This window comes from Bombyx mori, chromosome 1, assembly GCF_030269925.1.
Source record: "Bombyx mori chromosome 1, ASM3026992v2".
NCBI classification, from domain to species: domain Eukaryota; kingdom Metazoa; phylum Arthropoda; class Insecta; order Lepidoptera; family Bombycidae; genus Bombyx; species Bombyx mori.
Window position 1 is genome coordinate 10,479,907 of NC_085107.1, and position 26,109 is coordinate 10,506,015.

Sequence of the window (26,109 nt, forward strand, 5' to 3'; positions counted from 1 at the left end):
CGCACTGTGTTTCGCGATCACCTCCGTTACCGAGAATTGTCCGCTAGTGAAAAGGGCGACTGACCACAGAAACTGAAGTCCACGTGTATCAGGAAAATCTGGACAAGTCTGTGCAGGATCTTTTATGAATCATCTCAAGTTCCTATTTATTAACTTATTACCGTATACAGTCCTGTTAAAGTAACTTAAAACGAAGGGGCGTGGATTCGCACATCCATATTGCCTATGGCCTCCAGTAATTATTTAACACAATATTAGCCATGAGCTCATCTACATGTCTAGTACAAAGAAAAGTAACTCCCTGATATTTGAGGTTTTAGTTCATCATTCTGCACTATTTTGCACAATAGGTGAAGTCTTAAGGATATTTTGTGCATGGAACGTGGGCGACCCCAAAATGAAGCATCTACATCGTTTTGACGTGGTAAAAATTCATTAGGAAAGTAGGCAAAAGTGTTACTAGAATCTTCGCTGTTAGTTGTTTGTTCCGTTATATCGTGTTTGTACGATTACACCGTTCATGCTGGATCACTGAAGATTGCAAGAAAAGTACCAGTGACTTCCCTCTCTAGTCTGAAAACTATTAAATGTCGGGGTTTAAGGCACCAAGAGTTTTTCGCCTTCTACTCGTACATTATCTATTAAGCCACCCCTGGCGCCCCAATTGTGAAGGATCGATTTTGCCCAACTGCCACAAAAAGGTATAATATATTCAAGATGACATACTTAACGTAGGTATGAGTACGGTGAGTCGGAATTGCTCGTCGTCGGTAACATTGTAATACGAAGAATAAAAAAAAATGTAAAATCCAATAAAAGATTCCTTTAATGAACAACCAATGGTAAATCGAGTACAAACGTTTTGTTTGATTACAGATCTAGGCTAATTATTTGCCGTTAGCTTAGTTTAACGAGAATGGCCTGCAATTCATTTTCGTCGTTACCTCAAAACAAAAACAACCGCATTGAAATAGGTGGTTTCTGCCGCATATCAAAAGAATAAGCTGCTTAGACGTTTGTCTACGAAGTCGTTTTATACACGACAAATGAACTTGAGCCAATAATGTTAAGTGTAGCATACTTCTGCAGAATCTCGGTGTCAATAACTGGATTGAGACATAGGAAAGTATAAGAGAGTTAAGAGTTATCTTTCGGTTAGAGCTAAAATGTAGGTACGTGAGGAAACCTCAAGTCAAGCAAACCACCAGATCTCAAGGTACTGTTAGTACTTTCTGTGTGCAAAGTATCGCAAATAATAATATTTATTTTTAAAACAGATTTTACGGTAGTTAGGACAATATTCCAATATCGACGAATAACATATTTGTTGCACATGAACACCAAAACTGTAATGTATTTAAAAGGTCAGAAATAATTTTATAGAAATAATAATACCAGATTAAATCATACAAGTATTGTTAAATTAGAAAAATATGGTTCCTAAGGAATGTGGATCTTCATGATGACCTTGAGCTTGACTGAAGACAGTAAGTATTTACAGTCAGCATCATTTTTTTCGGCACTTTGAGAAGGCGGCATGACACGAAAATCCTTCACCGGGAACTACATACCTGATCCTGTGGACCGAATGGTAAACAGTCGACGTCGCCCTAAACACGTCATTACGGATCCTCCTGATCCATTAACGGTGCTTTTAGGTACCTCAAGCACCGGTCACCGTCCTCGCCGAACCCGTCGCTTGCGACGAAGGGCCCGACGACATTAACCCATAGGCACAGCCCACTGAGTTTCTCGCCGGATATTCTCAGTGGGGCGCTTTTCCAATCCGGTGGTAGATTCTGCGAAGTACTGTTCTTGTTAGGGTCAATGTTAGCAACACTCCCGATTTGAGCCCCGTGAGCTGACCTACACGCCAAGGCGAAGCCGAAATAGCCTCTCAAGACTATCAGCATAGGTAGAAAAAAAAGGAATATGTGCGGGCGATTGAATTGGATTCATCAACGTATACAGACTTTACTATCAGCAAAGGCTTTATTTACGGACATAGTTACACCGAACCACCACTACTACATATTAAGACAACAAATCATTCCACGTGAATTGATGAGAAAATGCTTGAAGTCTTTAATGCGATTGACTCGACGGCACCGTAGTTAGTACGCTTGACTGATGGACTGAAGATCGTGTGTTCGATTCTCACATCCGGCAAACATAGGTGTGATGAACAAGTTTCTTTGCTTTGTATTTGGGTGGTTAATATCTGTGCATATTTAAAAATATGTACATATATCAATCTCTGGTTACCATAGTACAGGGCATCCTAGTTTTGAGCAAAAAAAAACTACATTTAGAACCGATACGTAAATATCTTAAGGAAGCGTCAGAACACTATGCTCTTAACTTGGCCACCGAAAATTACATATCTGGCCCAGGCGACGGGACAACGCAATGCGGCCGTCGTCCAAAACATGTCTTGTTGGATCCTCTGGTCATCGTCCTCGAGTACGACGAAGAGTTCGACATGCGAACGCCACAAGCCACTGATTTTCTTGCTGGATATATAAATAATACATAATAAAGATTATATTGTAGATTAGTATTGAATGCACATTTTATTTAAAGGGTCCAAGGGTTTAATATTATCAATTAACACTCTATAATAAGGGCTATTTTATTGTAATTATTAAATCTCATTAATATACTTATATTGTTGGTTTTCAAAAAGTAAAATGGGTGCAAAACCTTACAGCCCATCATGTCCACATATTAGAAACTGAATGGAACGCAGATTTACTTCGATACAAAAATTGCCTAAATTGTGAATATTATTGCATTTAAGAAAATAGCAGGGGCCTAAGTGTTAAGCCCCCCGACAGCAAGATTAAAAAAAGTTCCTTGCCATGTAAAGTGCAAAATGCGAAAATGGTGCTTCTTGATAATGGCGCGAGATCAATTTTTTTGCGAGTATTTAACTTCACACGGCAAGAATGACAAATCCATTACTAAATTAAATCTCTTGTACTGAGGAACAGCCTTTTACTGACATACTGATAATGCTCTTTTTTTTAAAGAAAAAATCAAAGAAATCTCTTAATATTCTCTTGAGGTGTAAAACGTATGTACTATATGAAGTAGTAGTAACCTGTTCATCAAGTTTCGCTTCATAATATTTTTTACGAGATAAATTTACAAAATTGTCAACTTCAGAACTGGTTTCAATCCTCAATTTGAAGACAATAGCGCCACTACGCCGAAAAAGAGAAACTACAAAAGGGCGCCCTATAATAGTCGCATCGATCTGCCCCACCCGATTGCCTTTTGGGCGTACTTCACTCCAATGCGTTCATTCTTTGCTCACTTCACTACCACCATCTCATGTATGAAACGTAGTATCTATACGCTTTTATTGTTTGGCCACCCCCATTAACAAAAGTTTATCGTTTGGCGGTATAAAGGTCATAGGTAAAAAGATCGAACAGACCTACTGAAACCAGACTCTGACATAGTTTGACAGCCGTCTGACGTATTTTGTTCTTGAAAAACATTGTGTGATAGATATATACGGGGTGTTGATTAATAACAAGTGTATTAATATTTCAGAAAAATCATTGTGAACTATATTGTGTACATTTTAGTGAATTTATTGTAAGACTCGCTGTGTGGATCTCAGCTGAAAATAAACAAGACCACTAAAAACAAACGTGGTAACGTTTATAGCATATTTGGAACACTGACTAAATAACAATTGATTTTAACAATATTCACGTCTTACGTACTTAATAATTATTTAGTTGTTGCAATTATCGTGCGTAATTCGGTACGAAAAAAATAAAGTAATAAATAACTACAAATCTGAAAACAATCGTCTCATTAAATCTCTGAATTGAAAACGCGTAACGCTGTTGATAGTAGGAATTAAGCGTCACCACGTTTCGTCACAGCAAATTACGTTATTCCAACCATTATCAACCAAAAAGTTCAGCATTGAATGTTCGAGGACAGTCTTTAAAAGCGGCGTCATTGAGTCGAATCGAAGCATCGTCGAGACTGGCTTCAGGAGTGGATTACGGTCGTGGAGGGGGAGGCGCGGCCGGCGGCGGCGGCGTTGGCGTCCGCCCTGGCTATGGATATGAAGCGCTTTCAGCTGCTAGCGATGGTAGCGACGGAGATCCCGACGACGCACCAGAATATGCGCCATTCGAAATGGAGATGTCCGGCGGTGGAGAGTCAGCTGACGGCCCTTCATCCCGTGGTTCTAACAAAGTTAATTTCCCGCCTGAAATTGAATTCGATAGACGGCCCACAGTTACTCTTGGCGCCACGGCTGCTTACCATCGCGGACGTGGCCGTTCTATGAGCGCGTGGAGTGATATCAGCCGTTCCAGTATTCGATTTGAGGAAAGGTAAGTGGCAATGTTCACCAAATATGTCTTAGTTCAATACGTACTTCTTACGAAGTTCAAAGTATATTAATAGTTTATTTCAAAGATTATAGCATAAGATATACATACATGCGAGATAAGGTATATTGAAAAGTGCAGAAAGAGATGTGCTCAATATAGCCGATTTCGTGCCCATAGGAGACCACCAAGTGAAGTTAGGGTTACTACAACCACTTACCACATACGTGCATAGTTTTTTTAAGCAGCATAATGATGCACGCCATTCGGGTGAAACATCTCTTAATCTTGACGCAATTCGCCGTATTGGGAAGCATCTCGTCATGCGCATTTCGGACCGCAGATGACTTCTTACGGGGAGTAAAAGGTCGTCAGTGCGATTTTAGCGATTTTTTACCTTATGAAAACAGTAAAGCAAAATTTGACGTACGTTAAAAAAAGGAAAGTAAATACGACTGTTCGAGGCTGTTTTTTTTTATTCGAATTGATTATACGTGATGTTCTCAGAAAACGAAGAGCAAATTATAGGATTTTAGTGTATCTTTACTTTATTTAATATTGAAGCTAGAAAGCATCAGACTTATTGGATTATAAACACTATCTGCCAGCAAGATGTGAACCGTAACGCGCCTCTCGTCAAAATCTCCAGTACACAAAAATTACTGATGTGACACTTAAAATTAAAGCGCATAATCATGATAAAAGCCATGAACATAATCAGCTGCAAAATCAAATTTGCTTTAAGCAATTCCATAGTAATCGTACAACTAATAATCAGGTACTAACAGGAACTAATACTATTCCATTAAAAGTATGCTATGATAACCATTAACTCCAAGTGGGTCGGAGCTCATTCCACTGACTCTGCAAATATATATTTATAAATAGAAAAAATAATTCATCCAATATTATTCTAATTTCATGAATCAGATACATATTCGAAGTGGCTGCGCTGACAGCATCGTTTGAGCACCACTGTTGCGTCTAAATTTGAATTCATTTTCATTAAAAAATAGTTATTAGCTTTCCTCGTAGTCATGACATATTATTATTTATTTATTTATGGTACTTTTTCTGATTCACCGGCATTGTCATACTACACAAAAAACTATATTCTAGATAAACGTTTCCACGGAAAACAATTTAACATTGTCGTTAAAGTTAAGTTCGAGAAATGGACTCACACTATTGTAGTGACGTCATTGGTAAGTCAGAATACGACAAACGTGCATCTAGACAATTTCATATATAAGTAATAGGTAGATTGATTTTATGCTTGATCCGTAATGGTCACGCTCATTGTTTTTGTTATTAATTTCGAAGTTAAATCATTACTTTATTTAAACTGTAACGAGAAAAAAATAATTTAGCCCGTCCAGGAATCCCGTCTTAACTATCTACTAGTCACTACTACTAACTAAAGTACAAATTATCATAACAAAGTACGATAACTTTATTTATTTATCGCCATTAACAAAGAAGTGTTTTTTTTTACAAATTTTACAAATTTAAGTGCATCTAATTAGTTATTTAGATGTAACTTAAATTCGGATCGGATCGCGTAATTATATTATGTTTTGCTTCACGCGCCGTACATCTCGAGCTTGTGACCGACTTTTCATCAGACGCTTATTTGTTGGCACTGAAGAGACTGAAAGAGGTTCATTTCACGTCGAGGAAAACCTATTGAATATATACTTATATACTCCGATAACAGGCGCAAATTTGTAGGCGCAATGAATGAATTCGCAAAGTTTTTAAATCGTTGTTCAGATGACATTAAGGAATACGCGATTTCTCAAAATATAAATTTTAGATTGATACCGTGTTATGCTAGTCATTTTGCGGGCTTGTGGGAGGATGGTGTCACAAGCTGTAAGTATCATTTGCGGCGTGTGGTTGGCAACGCACACCTTACATTTGAAGAGATGGGCACAGTACTATCGCAGGTTGAAGTTGTCCTCAACTTCCGACCTTTAAATCCTATTTCCTCAGATCCACAGGATTTTCTTCCACTTACCCCAGCTCATTTTTTGGTTGGCCGTCCGCTAACTGCACCTGTACCTGATGACCCTCACAATGTTCCGGCTAGTCGACTTACCAGATACCAGAGAGTTGAACAGATCCGCCAGCACTTCTGGAGCCGCTGGGCTAAAGAATACGTGTCAGAGATGCAAACCAGGAGCAAATGGTACCAACATAAGGGTGAGCTCAAGGAAAGTATGTTGGTTCTTAAAAAAGATGACAACTTACCGCCATTGAAATGGAGCTTGGGATGAATTATCAAAACATATCCAGGCAAAGACAGCTTGTCACGTGTGGCTGATATTCGCAAAGCGGATGGGATTGTGAGACGGGCATTCTCCAAAATCTGTCCGCTTCCTTTACATGAAGAATGATTACGCACGATAGCAGCTGCTGGGTCTCTGAATGATCACCTCCAATTGTTGGAACCTGGTGCTTCGAAGGCCGGGAGCATGTTAACGAATCAACGTCGCGTCATACATTGATGGCAGTGATTGGTCAACGATGACGTCATATCGCACGAACCAATCACAAATCAGGAAACGCAATAGTGGCACCAATTGTCAAAATTTAAAATTATTACACTAAGAAAAAAGATGGACGCGCATCACAATTCTATTTTGTAAAAATTAAAAATAATATAATGAGTATTTGAAGAAGTAAACGCATTTATTCATTTTCTTGGTCATCTCAAGATACCTCTAAGAAATAGACGCAACATTTCGATGTGGGGCTCACCACACTACCACACTTGAACCAAGTAACTAAACTAGCTGGAACTAAATAAATACAACGGAATGCGTGGAAGCAATACGATTGCAAGTCGTACTGATCGAGTTGCCATTTTTTTCATTCTATAATTTCAAGGCAACCATTGCAGAATCTTATCGACACTGTTGACGATACACTCAAATATTACTGAACAATTTCCTTTCCTCCCGTGCCGAGTTTCATGATTTTGGAAGTACTCGGCGTGCATAAACAAATATATTTCTCAGCTAATTCTTTGACATTCGAAGAATAATTGCAAATAAGGTTTTTTGTTTCCGTTTTCTAAATGGAATGTCCATTAGGAAACCAACTCAATTTAATTTTAAATGATTCATAAAGATTACACCAAGTGTGATCAGCATCACAATATCCATAAAAAAATTGCACTGGCAATGGCAAAAGCATTAAATTATGAAATAACAAAAACGCAGCACAAATAAATGAATTAGCATTCTTTGCGACAAATAGAATCATTTTTTAATTAGGTACTCCGAAGAAAGGTTCTATAATACATTCATGGATTTTAATGGATTATACGAAATCTAGATTACTTACAAAAAATTGGATTATACCATAGCGGAGCGTAGTATTCGTATATGTACTAATAATACGTATTAGTGAAGAGATAGAGATGGTTTTTGGAGTACCGCATGATAAAACCGAGGGTCCAATATTATTTACATTACATAAACAATACATTGGGTCTTTCCTCGGATAAAAATAACACTCATGCTCCTGAGGAAAAACAAATTTTACAAAAGGCTTTGCTACATTTTCATTACTGTTTAAGCGAGCGGCGGAATGAAACCAATCAGTATCTCTTGTTCTCGTTACATTTAAGCAAAAACTTGCCGAATGACTTCTTACATTGGATCCCAATGACATAGAATGTACTAGTTGTCTAAGCGATCAGTGAGGTCAATGATTTAAATACATCACACATTGCAGACGGACACTTGCATTACGCACATACACATACAAAATAAATATAAGTACCCAACCCGTACAGAGACACAACAACTCATAATACTCATACAAAAAAGGGGATCTTAAAAGGTAGTGTAAACTCAAAAAAAACATCATTAAATTTTATTCTCCTTTGTTTTCTTCTATAGCATAGGCTAGGCATAGGCTGACCTGGGAGAGATCTATATATTAATACGTGAAGCAAAAACTTTGTATCCCTTTTTACGAAAATTGCGCGGACGGAGGAGTGTGAAATTTTCCACACTTATAGAGAATACAGAGAAGAAGTGCACAGTGCTAATATTTTTTTAAAATAATGCATAAAAGATACATTAAATCAATAAAGAAAACATTACACACACTACATATCATGTATTTGACGCACACACGCATGCATACTATTATTGTCAAACTTTTGTTCTTGACGTCTGTGGTCAAACTGAGAATCGATTAAATATTGTTTGTCTTTATTAATATTTTTTAATAGTGTAGCCTTGGCGAAATTTGTGATTATAGAAGTATAAAATACAACAATAATAGTGTACAAACTTACAATTCCAATTAATTATAGTCGAATTTCGACTACTGCGGGACCTCTAGTTTTATTTTATCCACAAAACACGCATGATCGTTTCCCGTCGAACTTACTGACCCCAACAAGCTTTTCTTGACTATCGGAAACTCTACGAGCAACGAGTCCAAAACTACCCCAAATTCATTAGACGCATTGGTTAAGAGTGTTGTTATTAGAAAGTAGCCCATTGAGGACTAATGTTTTAAAATTCGTCAAAACCACATCTCAACGTTGTCGATTTTGATTCTTTTCGTCTCTCTAATAATGCAATATTATTCGTTATACCGAAGATCAATGTGTTCATCAATTTTATTTTTGTTAATGTTAAATGTTCCATTCTCTTCATACGCGGGTATGTTTTATTATTTTTGATTGCGACATTTGTACCTTTGTGCTGGTTTCGCTGTCAGTACTGCACCACTTATGACCAAATTCCAGATTTTTTTGTTCTTTGCAGTGGATTCATGTATGTAACGATAACGTCTATCTAGCATTAAGATCTTCATTTACTAATTTAGTTTTTAAATATAATAATTTTCACTACAAATTAACACACAGTCGCAAAGCAAACAAATCAGTCGAGCTTGAAAAGCTAGCAGATCGTACTATCATAAGCATGATTGAATGCACTTGATCAAACAAAAGTACGATATGTGTGTTTTAAATAAGGACAGAGCACACGGATATTTTTTATCGTTTAAAAATAATGAATTTTCAGACTTTTTATAATGATTTCAGGAAAACCTACCATATCGTATATAATTCACTAAACTAGACTAATCACAAAAAAATGTCCACGTTAGTTAAATAGATAGAGGTTTAATTAAATGCCGTTCTGTTCTTGATCTATAGTTAAACAAAAAGTTACCTGAGTTAAAATGTGTAACTAAAACACGTTTAGTGCAATATTAAAAAATAATCTAAGAATAAAGAAAAATAAGAATCATTGAAGAATTTTGGTACCGATGTGATAACCCTATGAACAACTTTTAAGCATATAATTTTCAGTGTAGTCTAGCTTAAATAGAAGAAGCGCACGTCTCGTGTTCACGAAGCGTGTTTTTAGTAACGAGCTCTTAGGGAAAAATATCTTCAACTTATAACGATGCTCGAGAATCTTAAGGTAACTTATTAAATATTAAACTTAATAGTTGGATGGATCTTCTGCAACAGTTGTGCCGTGTTAATTTATTTTATCGGATAAATTTTCTAGTTGATGCATCGATAGTTAGAATACTGTTGCTCGTTAGAATAATGTTTCAGTGAACAAGTTATTTACAGAACTTGTTAACAAAGTTAAAGGTAACAACTTGCAACTGAAAGGATAACCAAGTTGTAAGGCAAAGTAATAACTTAGCTATTAGTTGATTAGCTAATGATATCACAAAAAGACATTAATAGAAAAACAAAAAAAAAATTATGTATATAAAAACAATCACTAATTTATATAAAAACTGTTTATAACTGTTTATATAAAAACAATCACTCTGAAGTCGTCGTGGCCTAAGGGTTAAGACGTCCGGTGCATTCGTGTTAAGCGACGCACCTGTGTTCGAATCCCAGGCGGTTACCAATTTTTGTAATGAATTACGTACTCAACAAATGTTCACGATTGACTTCCACGGTGAAGGAATAACATCGTGTAATAAAAGTGAAACCCGCAAAATTATAATTTGCGTAATTACTGGTGGTAGGACATCTTGTGAGTCCGCGCGGGTAGGTACCACCGCCCTGCTTATTTCTGCCGTGAAGTAGTAATGCGTTTCGGTTTGAAGGGTGGGGCAGCCGTTGTAACTATACTGAGATTTTAAAACTTATATCTCAAGGTGGGTGGCGCATTTACGTTGTAGATGTCCATGGGCTCCAGTAACCACTTAACACCAGGTGGGCTTTGAGCTCGTCCATCCATCTAAGCAATAAAAAAAATCATTAATTTCGTAAGCCAGCAAATAAAAATATCGTTTTATGAAAGGGGCAAAAGTGTATCGGTTCAAATGGTACTTATGTAAAGGTATATTTTGATTTTAGCAACATTAACCGTATCGTAGCTACAGTACAAAAAAACATTTTCTCAAATATGATAGCTAACTATTGTTCGAACAATATTATTACTACAAGACTTCTATGACGGTTATTGTAGTTTGAGAGTTCCTGTAACGAGTTTGTTTCCAAGTATTCTGGAAGTTCATGGTTTTAGTTATTAAGCTGTATCAGCTACAACAGAGGAAATGACAAAAACTACCACTATCATTGTTTTCTGTGTTCCTTAAGATAATAATGAATTATAATTGAAAAATTTTCCATTTACGCCAAACCTTCGAAGTACGCGGTAGAGGTCACACTGTAATTACGAGTATTTATAAAGAATCTGAGTCCAGTCTGCGGCTCTCCTCATCCACTTCTTGCCGGCCACCGTGCGGAGGTCATCGCATCATCTAGCCAGGGGGCGTCCCACGTTACGTCTTCCGCTGCGCGGTCTCCACTCGAGAACCCGTTTGCTCCAGATATTGTATATTGTGTAGATTGGGAGAGGCCTATGTCCAGCAGTGGACGACTGTGGGCTGTTGATGATGATGATAAAGAATCTAAAACTAATATTAGTGCCTGTGATTTAACGATATTCATGAAGGTTTAATCGAATATGACAGCGATATTAGTACTGGGTTCTTCTTATCAAATATATCCTGAAGCTGAACTTGCGTTTTTCCCATTAACTATCTCATACAAAACAAAATACAATGTTATGTTTAATGTACAACAAAGAAAAGTCGTTTTTAAATTTTTCAACATTTTCCTTTCAAACGTTTGAAACTTTCAAATTGACTATAAATATTCAATGATGCTTATATAGCTAGACGTATGCTTAGCTTTAATTTATTTAATCTATAAACTTAAATGAAACTGATATAAATAATTCAACTACGGAAATAACCATGATGGTCCAAGGATTTAGTTGGAGCTTGAAGAGCAAATAAAAATTATATCTAAGTGCGACTATAAAATCTGTTTCCACTGTTGATAAAAACATGGGAAAACATTAAAGCAGAAGCAGGTTTTTGAGTTTCCGTGCTCTAAAATTCTGCATAAATTATGCACAACTTCCAGAAATAAATTCAATGGAATATTTTTCATTACAAATTTTCAGTATGGCAAGTATAAGTTTTTATTAGCTTCGGTATCTGGCTTTAGAACAAAACATGAAACTTTTTAAGATATATTTGCAAAAAAAGCTTCTATCTTTTATGTAATATTAGTGAAAACTAGCATCGCTATATATAGGAAATAAATCCATCTGTTGTGATACGCAATACGCGTGCTCTCTGTCGTTTGATGATGGTATTATGTAGGAATCATACACTGAAGTTTTAACCACTTTACCCTACAAATATTAATGGTAGAACAATTCACGAATGAAAAGGTTTCTTTCAAATACTTCAAACCAATATTCGTTTTAATAATACATTACATCACTTTCATTTCACGGAGTATTTCATAATTAATATCAATATATGCATAGATTAGAAGAGACAGTAAATGTTGCAGAATGTTTCTGAATCTTTTGAGAATTTTCCGAATTAATTTCACAACTGAATTTTGTCTACGAATAAGTATAAAACATATCTGCAAATGATAGTTTTTTCGCTACCTATTCTTTGGTAGCTCTTCATAGTAATCGACGAACCTAAAAGCACCGAGAGCGAATCCGGTGGATCCGACAAGACTTGTTTTAAGTGACAGCCGCTTTGCCTTGCCCCGTTGCCTGGGTCAGATATGTAATTTTCCGCGGGGGTTATCGTGTCGCGCCGCTTTATCTAAGTAGCGTTCTGATGCTTCCTTAATATACTTACGTATCAGATCTAAATTGAGGTTCAACCTAAAGATCGACATTCCTCATGTACCAAGGTGCTCCGATGGCTATCCTGCAAAAACTGGAATGATATAAAAAGAGTTTATGTGCATGCGGACCGCGTGAGCGAATACTTGCATAGGTTAATAAAAGAAAGTGTGAAAGTTTTGTAGTATCAACTTATTCCAAAGGGACAATTATTTACATTGTTTGAAAATCATCGGGTAGAGTCAATCGAGTAGGAACGCGGCTTGCTCGCGTAGTGCTTTAATGTGGGGACTAAATGTCATCCTTGTGTCGAGGGTAACGCCTAAGTATTTGGCCTTCGAGGCCCTTGGTATGGGCTGACTAAAAATTTTGATAGCGGGAATGGAGCCTGGTGAGTGGCCTAATTCGAGACGGGAGACTAGCAGTGGTGTAGGGAGGGCGATCCCTATTGAAAGGTACGGCTAAACTTTTATTTGGGTTAATATCGATGCGTCAATTCCGGTAATAATGACCTAAATTGCTGGCCGCGATTTGGATTATACTGTGTATGAACCACATCTCCTACTCCAGTAGTGGATACCCGTATCATCAGCGGAAAACGCTAACTGGGTCGCAGGTGACCGATATACATAGGCGGCACTGAAAATTTCGGGAATTAACGAAGTGACACAACATTACTATTTAAAAATGTATTTATTGCTTTTCGAAGTATTTTCCGCGAAATTTGACACATTTTTCCATACGATGGAACCAATCATTGAAGCAACCATTCCATTCGGAAGTTGGGGTCTCCAAAATGGCCGTTTTGTAGGCGTCCACAGCTTCTTCAGGTGAGGAAAATCTCTGTCCACGCAATTTATTCTTTATTTTAGGGAAAGTATAGAAATCATTAGGGCTTAGGTCGGGGCTGTACGGCGGATGGTCTAATAATTCTATGTTTTCTTGCTCTAAAAACTCTTTTGTTCTGTGCGCGATGTGAGAACTCGCATTGTCGTGATGGAGGATGATGCGGCGGTTCCAGTTCTCTTTACGGAGTTCAGAAATGACCTGTGGCAAACAAATGCTAGCATACCATTCTGCATTAACCGTTCTTTGTCCCTCAAGAGGAATAGTCGTAACATGGCCGGTTTTGGAGACAAACGTGGCCACCATTTTTTTTGCAACACTCCGTGAACGAACAATTTTTGTTGGCTTTAACTCATTGTCGAACACTCAAACTCGTGACTAGTTTTTTGTTTCGGGTTCGTACGCGTATATCCAGGATTCGTCACCTGATACAATGTTGTATACAGCATTTGAGGATCCTGCGTGGAATCTTTCGAGAGTTCTGACGCACCAAGTAACGCAAGCCGCTTTTTGCTCTTCACAGAGCGAATGCGGTATCCATCGGGAAAACAACTTTTTTACACCTAATTGTTCATGCAAGATTATTTGTATTTGACTCATGCCAATGTCTAAAGTTGCCTGACTTTCGCGGTATGTCACATGTCGATCTTCCTCAATCAGCTTACGCACAGCATCAACGTTTTCTTGGGTGACTGCAGTTTTTGGACGACCTTGACGGGGATCATCACTGAGCTTGACACGTCCACGTTGAAACTCAGCAAACCAGCGATAAATTGTGGTTTTGGATGGGGCTTCATCACCAAATGCAAAAATCATCCGGTCAACACACTGTTTTTGTGTTAAACCACTTCGAAAGTCATAATAAATCATTGCTCTTGAATTTTCTCGAGTCAATTCCATTTTCTCAACGACTAAACAAGTTTGACAAAACCTCGTGACAAGACCGAGAATCTTTGTTTAAATAAATAAATAAATGGTATTCGATTTTTAAAACCAAGGAGTTTTCAATTAAAAAGATTTTAATATGACAGGAACAGTGGAAATATTCCATTCCCGATACTTTTAGTGCAGCCCTCGTACATCTTGTGGGACTTTGGTTGAGATTTGTGGCGGAAGAGAGCGAGTTCCCTCGACTCGATACCGAAACATACGCTTTGAAAAGAAGTCTCGTATGATGAGCACTATGTTTGCATGGTTTGTTTGGCACTCCCATTTTGTACAGTTTTTAAATTAAGCCGTTGCGCCAAGCTTTGTCGAGCGCCTTCCTGATATCGATGAAGAGAGCTGCTGCGGAGACCGGTCTACGCCTATTTAGCCCTACTAAGATGTGCTCTGTGAGCCGATACCCTTGTAGGATGCACGAATGTTTGGCGCGGAATTCAAACTGTTCGTCGATCAGGATGCCTTTCAAGGTGATGAAGTTCCTTAGGCGTTTGCGTTGTAGCTGTTTGTATAATTTGACTTTTTTTTTTTTTTTCGGGCTGGGGGCCGATCCTCCTACGAGGTCCCCGCGCCTAGGGGCGCGCGGGGTATGTGAGATTCAACGATCTGCAGGTGTTGAGAGCAGATCGCGGGCCCAAGGATTTTAGGGCCCACCCACTAAACGACTCCCCTGCACTCTTACACCCGACGTCCGATCTCCGTCCGGGGTCAGAACCCGTTCAGAGTAGGGGGGTTCCCGCGGTCAACACTACCGACCAATGGGTCGTCGAGGCGATAGTCGACGACCAACGACGTCAGTCTCCGCGGTACGGCGGCCCTACCAGGCCGCCCGGGCGGTGCCGCTGGTGTTCCGGGATACCCCGCTGGGCCAGAACCAGCCTGCCGGGTCGGAACGCGATACACCGCCGACCGGGTTGCTCTTCAACAGTATGTTCGGCGACGACGAAAATGCGGACCGCATCGCAGTTGTATAATTTGTATAATTTGCCTAGCACAGGGATGAGGCTGAAGGGACGGTAGTTCGCAGGTTCGCTTTTAGGTTTACCAGGTTTGTGTATGCCAATAATATTCGCTTCCACACGGCGGGTAAGATGCAGTTCGTCATAGTGGCGTTTAAAATGGAGAACAACTGACTATTAGTCCGGCGGGTACAATTTTTAAAACGCGGTTGTGGATGTCGTCGGAGCCGGTTCTGTCCGCAGCTTTAATACTGTAAAGATCAGTATAAATCCTCGTAAAAAGACCTTATTGCTGAAGCACAGCCAGTTAAATTCAAAGATAATTTAAGTGCGTTCACTGTGTGGGCAGTGAACTCTTTTACCCCTTTATATAATTAAAGTGTGACTTGTATTTTTCATATATTTTATATTTATTTTTACTAGAATCTTAGCTGGCAAAAATCAAAACAGTTTTGAAATTTAGTAATCATACATTGTCGCGGACTTAAAAATATTTCCACAATGACACTTTTCAAAGGAAAGGTTGAAAAGTAAAATAAGGAAAGGCTGCAAGTATTTTTTCTCACAACCTTAAAAATGATTCAAATGAATCATAAAAATGATTCAATTTGAAAGCAACCTCGCACAAAGCTTACAATATAATACAATTGTAAGCCCGGAATAGATTAAAGGAAATGTTGTAAAACATGATCAAAGGTACAAAGATAAAGTTAATTAATACGTCAAAGTAGTTTGTACCAAATTGAAACATGATTTCCAAGCAAGATTATCTTTTTTAGTAAATACGCATATATACCTACGGCTTTCTGATTATACGAAACCATAAACTTCACAATGTGAATAAATAAATAAAATAAATAAATTTTTATTACTTGCTGCTATTCCGTCACCGTAAAAGTCAATCGTAAATACGTGTTAAGTACGTATGTATTTCATAAAAAAAATTGGTACCTGCCTGCGAGATTTCAGTACCGAAATAATAGCAAAGCTTGAAACGAGTACACCAGGCTTTTTATGCTGAAGGCCAACGAGTTGAATGGAGAATTTATGGAATACATATACACAATCAAATAAGGCCGGTTTTTTTCAAAAAAGCAACAATTCATCATTCTTCAGGTTTCTTTGATCTGTGAATTTGAAACTCAATAAATAGTTAATATAAATAAGGTTTTATAATTGACTTGGTGGTGTAGTGGTTAGCGCCCCTGACTGTTGCGCCAAAGGTCGTGACTTCGATTCTCATATTGCGCAAACAATTATGATGAACAGATTGGTTTGCTCTTTTTCCGGGTGTTTGTTATCCATATATTTAAACGTATATAAGGATATACATATATCAGTCTCTGGTTTCCATAACACAGGGAATCCTAATTTGTGACCCTAATTGATCGTGTGCGAAATAAAAAACTACATAATAATAATAATAAAATTTTTACGGAGAAACCGAGAGTCAACCAAACGATATAGTAAATTTAACAGAATAATTCACGAATGACATTAAATTGGAGTTTGGAATAAATAAATGTTGAATCAACATGTTTTAAGCAGACACAATCTATAAAGACCAAACTGTACAAGTAATAGAACCATTACATTAACAAGAAACAAATAAACACTTATTTATCCATTCAATGACACCATTTTCAGCATAAAGAAACAAAACAAAAACCAGTGCACTAATTCTGGCATCGACTAAATATAATATTAAACACTAAAATACGGACACGCCATCTAATTAAAGCCTAATTAAATGTTCCATACCCATTTTCACTTACTCTGTTGGAATTATCAACTGAAGGAAAAGCGATTTTATAAAATTTCAGCGAATGTTTATTTATACATCACTGACCAAGTGTCTTAAACATCACCCGAGATACAAAAACTAACTCTTCTATATACAAATGGTGGGAAAGAATTGATCGATGGTACTGACTTACACGATAGTCCAAACTGTTAATAGAATTGCTCCTTTAAACCTAAAAGACATCGAAACACTTAGGGGGCGCGTGGGCATGTGGAACTGGTTCACGACTGCGAAACTGCGGGCCCAAGGATGTTTTCAGGACCCTACCCACTAAACGACTCCCTTGCACTCTTCGCCCAAGCATCCGATCCCCTCCGAGGTCAGAACCCGGATGAGGTAAGGGGGTTATCGCGGTCAACACTACAACCAGACGGCGCAGCTCACCCCAAGGACGCTCGGCCGACGGAGCCTTCGAGGCGAATCGAATATTCTGAAACGTTGGCCGCAGCCCGTCGGGCCGCCCAGACTGTGCCGCTTGTGTCCCGGAATACCCCGCTGGACCAGAACCAGCCTGCCGGGTTGGGACGCGATACACCGCCAACCGGTTGCTCTTTTATCAGAATATTGATATTTGTCCTAGGCGGCGCGCTAACGAAATTTTGGTACCAGCATGGTTACCATGACTTGTGCATTTTTTTAATAGCTGAACATAATTAGTCGACCCACCTGGTTTTAAGTGGTCATCGGAGCCCATAGACACCAACAACGTAAATACCACCACCCACCTTGAGACTAGCACTAGTTCTCAATTTTTACAGTACAACGGCTGCCCCTCCCTGTACACCGAAACACATTACTACTTGTGTAACCTGAACGCGTAAAGCTCAAACTTATTACAAACAGAGACATTACCAAGTTCCCAAAATAATATAATAAACCCTTGCCCACAAGTATAATCTAGTAGAAGCTCTTAAACTACGAGTATAATACAAATACTACCCCCAACCTGTTCTAGAAAACTTCTTGAAAACAAAAAAAGTGTCCTTTGACAGAGCTACTTTGACAGACCTAGCAATTCACTGTAATCGACCAGGTAATTACTTTAGTAAATAAGAGATAGATTTAGTAAATAAGAGAGAGATAAATCCTGGATTTTTAATTGATATAACCGTACCCAACAACACAATCCGAATAGCTGAAAGGCTATCAAAATGTACAGAATTAAAAAAGAAATAGTGCGTCTTTGGCATCTTCAAAAAGTAGCAATAGTTTATTAACAATAGTAGTTAGTATTATCAACAACAGGAGTGATTCCAAAATAACTTCATCGATCAATTAAGACATTGAACCTACCACCGCGCACACCTATCACTTATTGCAAAAGACAGCAATCCTAAACACTTGCAAACTAGTTAAGAAACTAAAACAATTACTCACAAATTATGTTTTAGGTATACTTTAAGTAATTGCTTTTTAGTACGAAACTAGGAAAACCTCCATAAACCAGAAAAAAGTAAGTTCCAGCTATCAAAAATAAACATACGGTCACTATTTGGAAAGTAAATTGTTATCATGTAAATTACGAACCGGTTTCTTTAACGACGTATTTCATACTTAAAAATAATCAGTTTATAAAAAAAAATACCTACTCATTTACAATATGTTACCTTCAAAAAATAACAAACCGTTTGTACTTTACATACTAAGAAAAAACCTTTATTTTCTTTTATCCTTCCAAGTTTAAAATCAATTGCTATGTCCAACAGAAAACAATTTCCTGTTTTAGACAAAGTGTGTGGGTAAGAATTAGATAATCCCCCCCCCCCCCCCCCCCCCCCTCAGGTGAGCGAGGACACCCTTTTATTTTGTATTTTAATATAATGCTGCCGACAATTTTAAGCCGTCGCAGTTTTCAGTATTCATGAAAAGTTTTGGAACTGTTAAAAATTTAACTCTCCAAAATGACGTTCATTTACATGTAATTTTTTGTTTGAAACGGTACAAAAACTCGACGCTTTAATGTTTAACTTTTAAAATTCTGCAACTGAGCTTAGTTCCTGTATACAATACACTTTGTGTTCCTGATATTCCCGTATACAATCTCTTTGTGCTTGTTTTCATGTAATTTATAAAGCGTTTCCAGATAAACTTGTTTTCAAAGCGTAAGAACATTGCGTTGTAAATGTGCTTCCATTATGACAGCATGTTTATAAAGTAATATTTAAATTTTTTAATATGCAATATCATTATTCTCCTGCCCTTCTCCCAGTCACACGGGGTCGGCACAACATGTTTTCTCCTTCGATTACCATTTCTTCGCTCACTCTCTTCTTACACATATCGTCTTTCACGGAATCCATCCATTTTTCCATCTTAAGTCTACCTCTAATAATATACTTTTTTATTTCTATCAACAATATTTTACAATAAATTAAATTATTATTATCAATGTTAACAAGTAGTGGTTGCGTTCAGATTCATTATAACTTAGTTTTTGTTGTTAGATTGTTTGTGGTTGATGCAGCTTTCTATGGTATTTTATTAGATTTACTCGTATTGTAGACAAAGTTAAAACTAATGAGCTCTATTTGCGACTACATAATTGTAAAATACTAATCATCCAAAATAAAACTTCCGATATTTTCGTATCTTGATATTAGTGGTAGTAGGTTCGAAGTTGTCGTGGCTTAAAAGATAAGACGTCCGGGTGGCTTAAAAGATAAGACGTCCGGGTGGCTTAAAAGATAAGACGTCCGGTGCATTCGTATCTAGCGATGCAACGGTGTTCGATTCCCGCAGGCGTGTACCAATTTTTCTAATAACATATACGTACTCAACAAATGTTCACGATTGACTTCCACAGTGAAGGAATAACATCGTGTAATAAAAATCAAGCCAGCAAAATTATAATTTGCGTAATTACTGGTGGTAGGACCTCTTGTGAGTCCGCACGGGTAGGTACCACCACCCTGCCTATTTCTGCCGTGTAGCAGTAATGCGTTTCGGTTTGAAGGGTAGGGCAGCCGTCGTAGCTATACTGAAACCTTAGAACTTATATCTCAAGGTGGGTGGCGCATTTACGTCGTAGATGTCTATGGGCTCAGTAACTACTTAACACCAGGTGGGCTGTGAGCTCATCCACCCATATAGGCAATAAAAAAAGGTGTTGTTGACCCAAACAACTAGGTAGCGAGTATCACTATCTTGCTTTTTCTCGCCGTGTTCCCAGCCCGATCCGAAGGGCCGGGAAAGTATTTCTTCCATTCCTACTAAGTCGTAATGATTCAAGTCGGTCAGCGGTATTCATGTTGTAGGTTCTTTGAGTTCCGGTATTCATCTAACAACACACGACCATGAGTACGTCTACCTACACGAAAAAGGTCCGGAAAGATAACGTGAGACATGTGTGCATTTGGGCCTTTACCAAACAGTTACTTTCCACGTTTACAATCCACACCAAATATGTGGAAATAATATGAAGCCGAAAATGGTTTCCATAAATAATGAACATACCCACACGTCAGCTGGTTTGATGAAAACGATATGAACATTGATTCCAGTTTAAAACACAATTCATGTCGTATTTGAAGGCTCTGAAGAATTCGTTTTATATGGATAATTTATTTAAACAGTCGAACAATGTTTCGCAGTACTCAATTGAGTAATACGAAACAACGGCTGCGAAACTGTCGTAATCGACATTTTCGTCTTTGCTATTTAGGTGCTCCCTTACCCTTTTACATTGAAAGTTGAAGTATTGTGAAAATGAGGCAAGAAAATCTTGATATTATCACGTAACACGACAAACTTACTGTCAGAGAGACACGATTCATTAACTCTGTTAACCTACTATTTGTCTTGGGCTTTAATATTATTGGAATAACACGTAGTTCGAATGAAAAGTTCACGTCCAGTCTCATGTTACTCGAACCCTCAGAAATCACAACGTAAAAGTCTCCGCAATTTAAATAATGGCTAACTTACTTTTAAATTGGAACACATCACAGCTTCGTGGCAGAAAGTAACTGTCGTGGTATGCAACCCCTTTGACAGGACACATGACCTACAATGGCTAGAAGACACAGATCAAGACTTGACATTGTGGTTGTTTTTAGACTTAACAGGAGAACAGGAACAAGAAAAAATGAATGATTATATTATTTTTAAAGACAAGTGTTACAAATTTAATACTCTAATCGACAACAAACGACTGAACCGATCCTTCAATAACTGTTATCAGTATTTAAATAAATTCATTAATTTAATTTAAATGATTAATTTAATTTCAATTAATTTAATGAAAGTAATTTTATTTTCTTGGATGCCGATTGTTGAAGTACGAGTACATTGTGCAGTTTGTTAGCTATTTATCATAGCCACGTGGGGTATTTAAGCTTGTACAAGAAAATATTCCTTTTTTGCATATGGGAACGTTTGCGGTGTTCATACGTATTAATGATTTTTTTAATTATTTTGTTAAATTGGTTCAGTTTGAGACCAAGACGAATACTAGATTTATGCCATACCAAACGGTACTCTTAATAAAGGTGCCGTGATAACATGTAACTTGTTCTAAAGTACCTTTAAAAGTGAATGGTTCGCCAAACTCACCTTTAAAAATTATATTAAAGGTTAGAGAACTGTTATAGAATGTTAGCTTTTTATTTGCCATACTACTGATTCGTTTCCTGTTAGTGGAGGAGCGACAATTATGAAGGAAGATTCGAGATTGGTTAGGGTTTATTATAGGTAGAGGTATACAGAGGTGACCGTAGGGTGGAGAGAGCTTTTTTGTTACAACCGAAAGGAAAACGTTTGTTGGCTGGTGTCCAAAAGGATCTTGCTGCCTTTAGGATCCAAAAATGACAAGCATTGGTCTAATAGCTAGTGTCAAAGAAAAATACTCTTTCCGAACGACTGGTCCATTGTAGTAAATAAGAGGTATACAGTTTTATTGCATTTAGAAAATGATAATGTCAAGCATGTACTGTGACTTCACAAATTATTATTTAAATGTGTTTTCCTTGCAGCATAAAACCAGTAAGCACTCAATTTTCTTATTCTTAAACAGATTTTTCAATTACGTTGATCGGGCTGTATTTACCGACCTTTTTATGAAACAGTAAAAATCTATCAGCACGCGGATTATGCTTGAGTACCAATTATTTTACTAGAACGTTATAGTGCCAACCAATAGTTTGCTTTGTCGAATTTCAGACAATAGTTTCAATAAAATTGTCACAAAATTGGAAAACGATGGCAAATAAAATCTTGTCCAACTTTCTTAGAGATTTTTTTTTTCATACAAATCAGATTTTGCATGTTCTTTGAACAACTAAAACTATTCTCAGAAGCGGGTTAAATCATAGCTACAGCATAAAGTAATATGGTTTAGATTTTTGATAAACCTCTTTTGTAAATTTACTGTTGAATTTTACTTCATGTTTTTGTTTTACTGCAAGAGAATTATTTTTCTCAAATATTTCAAAGTGATATACCTAGCACTTGCTTACGTTTATAAAAAAACATATAAGCAAATAAACTGAGCTAAGTTAAAAAAAATCTGGGCTGAGTGCTGAGACAGTGTGTGAAAGTTCATCCTGGAGTATATCAGAGGGGCGGACTGATATACTATGAGTACGCAGTGCAGGATGAGAGCGAGGGGAGCCATAGCGGGGCGGAGGGAGAACGGATCGCGGAGGGCAGTATCTCGTGCCCGACACCGACTGAAATCACATTTAGTCTTCTTACAGGCGGTGTGAAACGCACGACGACTACGCTTAGCAGTCACGATTCGCGCCCTCGCGGAAACCTGTAAACAAACGTGTTATCTCTCTACGATTATTCAGTGATATTCAGTGAGATTTCATACCAAATACGAAAACAAGTGCTTCTCATTAACGCATTAATATTCTAATCTACTTCATCTTTCAACCTAAATTGTATTAACTAATCAAGTTCAATGTTTATTTGAAGTTTTTCAAGTTTTTTTAGCACTTTTTTAGTTAGCGCTGTTGTAGTTTGCTCATTTTTTCTTTTAAACCTAGTTTATGTCCATTATTAGTAAATAAAGTGAGTTCATCTTTCAAAATAAATATAAATAATACTGTATTACAAGGCCTCGTATCCAGAGCCACGCACGTATTAAAAATAGTAAGAAATAATTGATATGATAATAAATGAAGCCAAAATCTCGTAAGTAAATTTTATTAAACAAATAATTTGTCGTCATTTTCTAAAGTAGAAATTCGCGAGAAGTCCTTATGGGGTCAATTAGGGCAACACTAAACTCGCAGTGTGAAGGAAGATTGTAGACAACACTTGAAACACTAACACTCAACTGCCACTTTTCTCTTTTCTGTAACATAAGCTATCCTTTTATTTTTAAAATATAGCAATATATAACGGCTAAGAAAATTGTATCATTTAAATAAATAATTCAAACAGTAATTCTAATGGCTTATGTTTAGTTTGTAATTTAAAAATAAAAATTGTGACGGCAAATAATAGTGCTGTATTTCCATAATTCATCTAAAACGTATTGGCAAGAAATTTTTGTAATTATAAAAGTCCAGTGCAGACTGGTAGTTAAAACAAAATTGGAAATTAAGAAAAAAGTTCTGGTCATATTGTTCTTTTAAGATTACGACATACTTCGTAACTGGAATCAAACTTCCTACCTTACAACGTCATTCGGACGATTTACGAGGTCCCCGCCTTTCCCTGAATATGAATAACCTAACAAGTCATGAAAAATTTGGCTTAATATTTATGTCTTCACCGAGACAAGGTGTTTCCTGATAAAACTGAAAAAATGCATAATAACTTAGTAGTTTACTTTCCGTAAATGTTTTTTATTAAGTATAAAATGATGAAATTATAAGATTACTTTCTCAGATAATTACATTCTAAGCATATTTATAAAACAGAAAGCTTTTTAGTAAATGCTCCAAAAAGATTTGTTCCTCAAGTAATTTTAGGGAATAACTATATTCGTGTTATATATTTAATTAAATTATTGTTATAGTAGCGACATTTTTAAAGAAAACTTGTTAATTTTCACCACGCCACGTTGTGACTATCGTTAATATACAACAATTTTAGCGCGATACTTACATTTGTTGTATTTTAACTCAAACAAGCATATAGCCGACACACGAATGCATTTAACCCGGAAAAAACAGATATAACTACAATTGTCTAGTTTTCACTTTTAACAGAATAAAAAAGAAATATAATCTGTATTATTGAAGTAATTTGATACACTAGATTGAAGTTTAACTTCAGTAACTTAAAGTAGATTTCAGGTACATCTCATCTTCCTTCACATTTAAACGACGCTTTGTGATTTCAAATTTGAATTAGCAATTATGATGTATTTGTGGGTACAGACGAGGTCTGTGGGCGCTGTTAAATATACCTATTTATGTAAAAACAGGTATGCTGTATAATAAATAACCATAAAAAGCCTTTTCACTTAAATAAAACGACCTAATATGTTTATAAAATCAGATTATTTTTCAGATATTATATTTCTTCAGAATTTAATTTCCAGGAGAATAACAAGCCAATTTAAAAAATAGAACGACGGCTTAAATTAGGATAGTGAAATTAATAGATATCGTAAAAATAGGGTTTTTTTTTTATTATAAACTTTTTAACTTTGATTACAGATAATTTATTTTAAAACAACAATTTACGTTGAGATTTGTGTAAAAGCTTTGTGGTTCACTAGTCGAAACAGATTCGCTGTGACTTTCGCTAGGTACATGAAATGCACAGTTTATTAGTGCATTTGTATAATAACAAAAAAATAAATATTTGTTTGATTGTTCAAACGCTGTTGTTATTAAATATATTATATTATAATAACATTAAAAGTGCGCTTACTTGAATTTTTTTTTTAAAGGAAGGGGTTTTAGATTTGACAATAGGGTCAAAAATAGTATTTAATGTTTTACCCTGAAACTACGAATAGTACCTATTATTGGTTAGGTCTGTTTTGTGATTACTGTAGGATGGCATAAATATAAAAAAAGTTAAACTTAATCTATAAAAATAATTTTATTCATTTAATAATAATTTTATAGTACAATGTTAAAGATCCACAGCGTTGCAAAAGTTGAAGTTAATGAGGAGTGAGGTGAAGAGCTATCCTCTAAATTTTATATGAGTTTCATGCCTCGCCCATTACTGTGTCGCTATTGTTACGTGATAACGCACGCGATGCATTAATTTTAAATATTCACTTTTTATTAATTGATGAATACGTGGAACGGTGGCAAAATAATATGTTTCACCCTACGTAAACAATTGCTCTTTATGATTTAAAAAAACACTAAAATGAATATATGAAATAGATTATAACAGAAAACTGACAATATAATAGTAAAATATTAGCAGTGTATTTTATTTTTCGGTAATATTCATTTCTCGTAGTATGAGGGGCACAAAATGATCTAATCAGCATCATATATTATGCTCTCTTAATATTTGGCTCTTACAGGCAACTGTGTATTTTAAGGAATATAATTTTATAAGATTTATATTTTATACGAATAAAAAATCAAAACAATCAATTACAGTGCAAGTCATTACAAAAGTATCGTAGCTATATGTATACCAGCATTGTTTTATTGTAAACAAATATAATTCGTAAATGCAGAATACGTGAGCAGTAAATTATTTGATGAATTCTACTCAGGGAACGCTTTTACTCGTCTGTCTACCTATTGGAGATCATGATTATAAATTATTTAGATGCTAAGTACGAAAAGCCGTGAGGACTGGAATCGAGGTCATGAAAATACATGGCTGAATTTATTTGTATTTTTGCAGAACTGTTACCACTCCAAACCACCTTACTTATCTCTTCTACATACTTTTATGTAGACTAGTTTATTCATTGTTGTTTCCTTGAAGTATTTATGATATTGTAGCTAAATTAACAGTATTGCATGAAGCGGTATTTATTTTTTATCCATGTCATTTTCAGCGCTTGTAGAAAAATATTAAGACAAAATGTTTCAAAGCTTTTATGAAGCAAGAATATAATGTCATTGTTTTTTTTTTCGTCATGCAGAAGA

General features: G+C 36.5%; 1 protein-coding gene across 3 annotated transcripts in view; it reads left to right on the forward strand.

Moving 5' to 3' along the window:
* Window positions 1-817: 817 nt before the first annotated feature.
* Window positions 818-26,109, forward strand: part of LOC101745297 (potassium channel subfamily T member 2) — an 81,763-nt gene continuing 56,471 nt past the window's right edge. For all 3 annotated transcript variants that reach the window (XM_062669180.1, XM_062669187.1, XM_062669196.1), the window contains exon 1: window positions 818-4,364. In XM_062669180.1, the coding sequence (XP_062525164.1) occupies window positions 4,165-4,364 (200 nt within the window). In that variant the 5' untranslated portion in view covers window positions 818-4,164. The remainder of the gene's footprint in view (window positions 4,365-26,109) is intronic.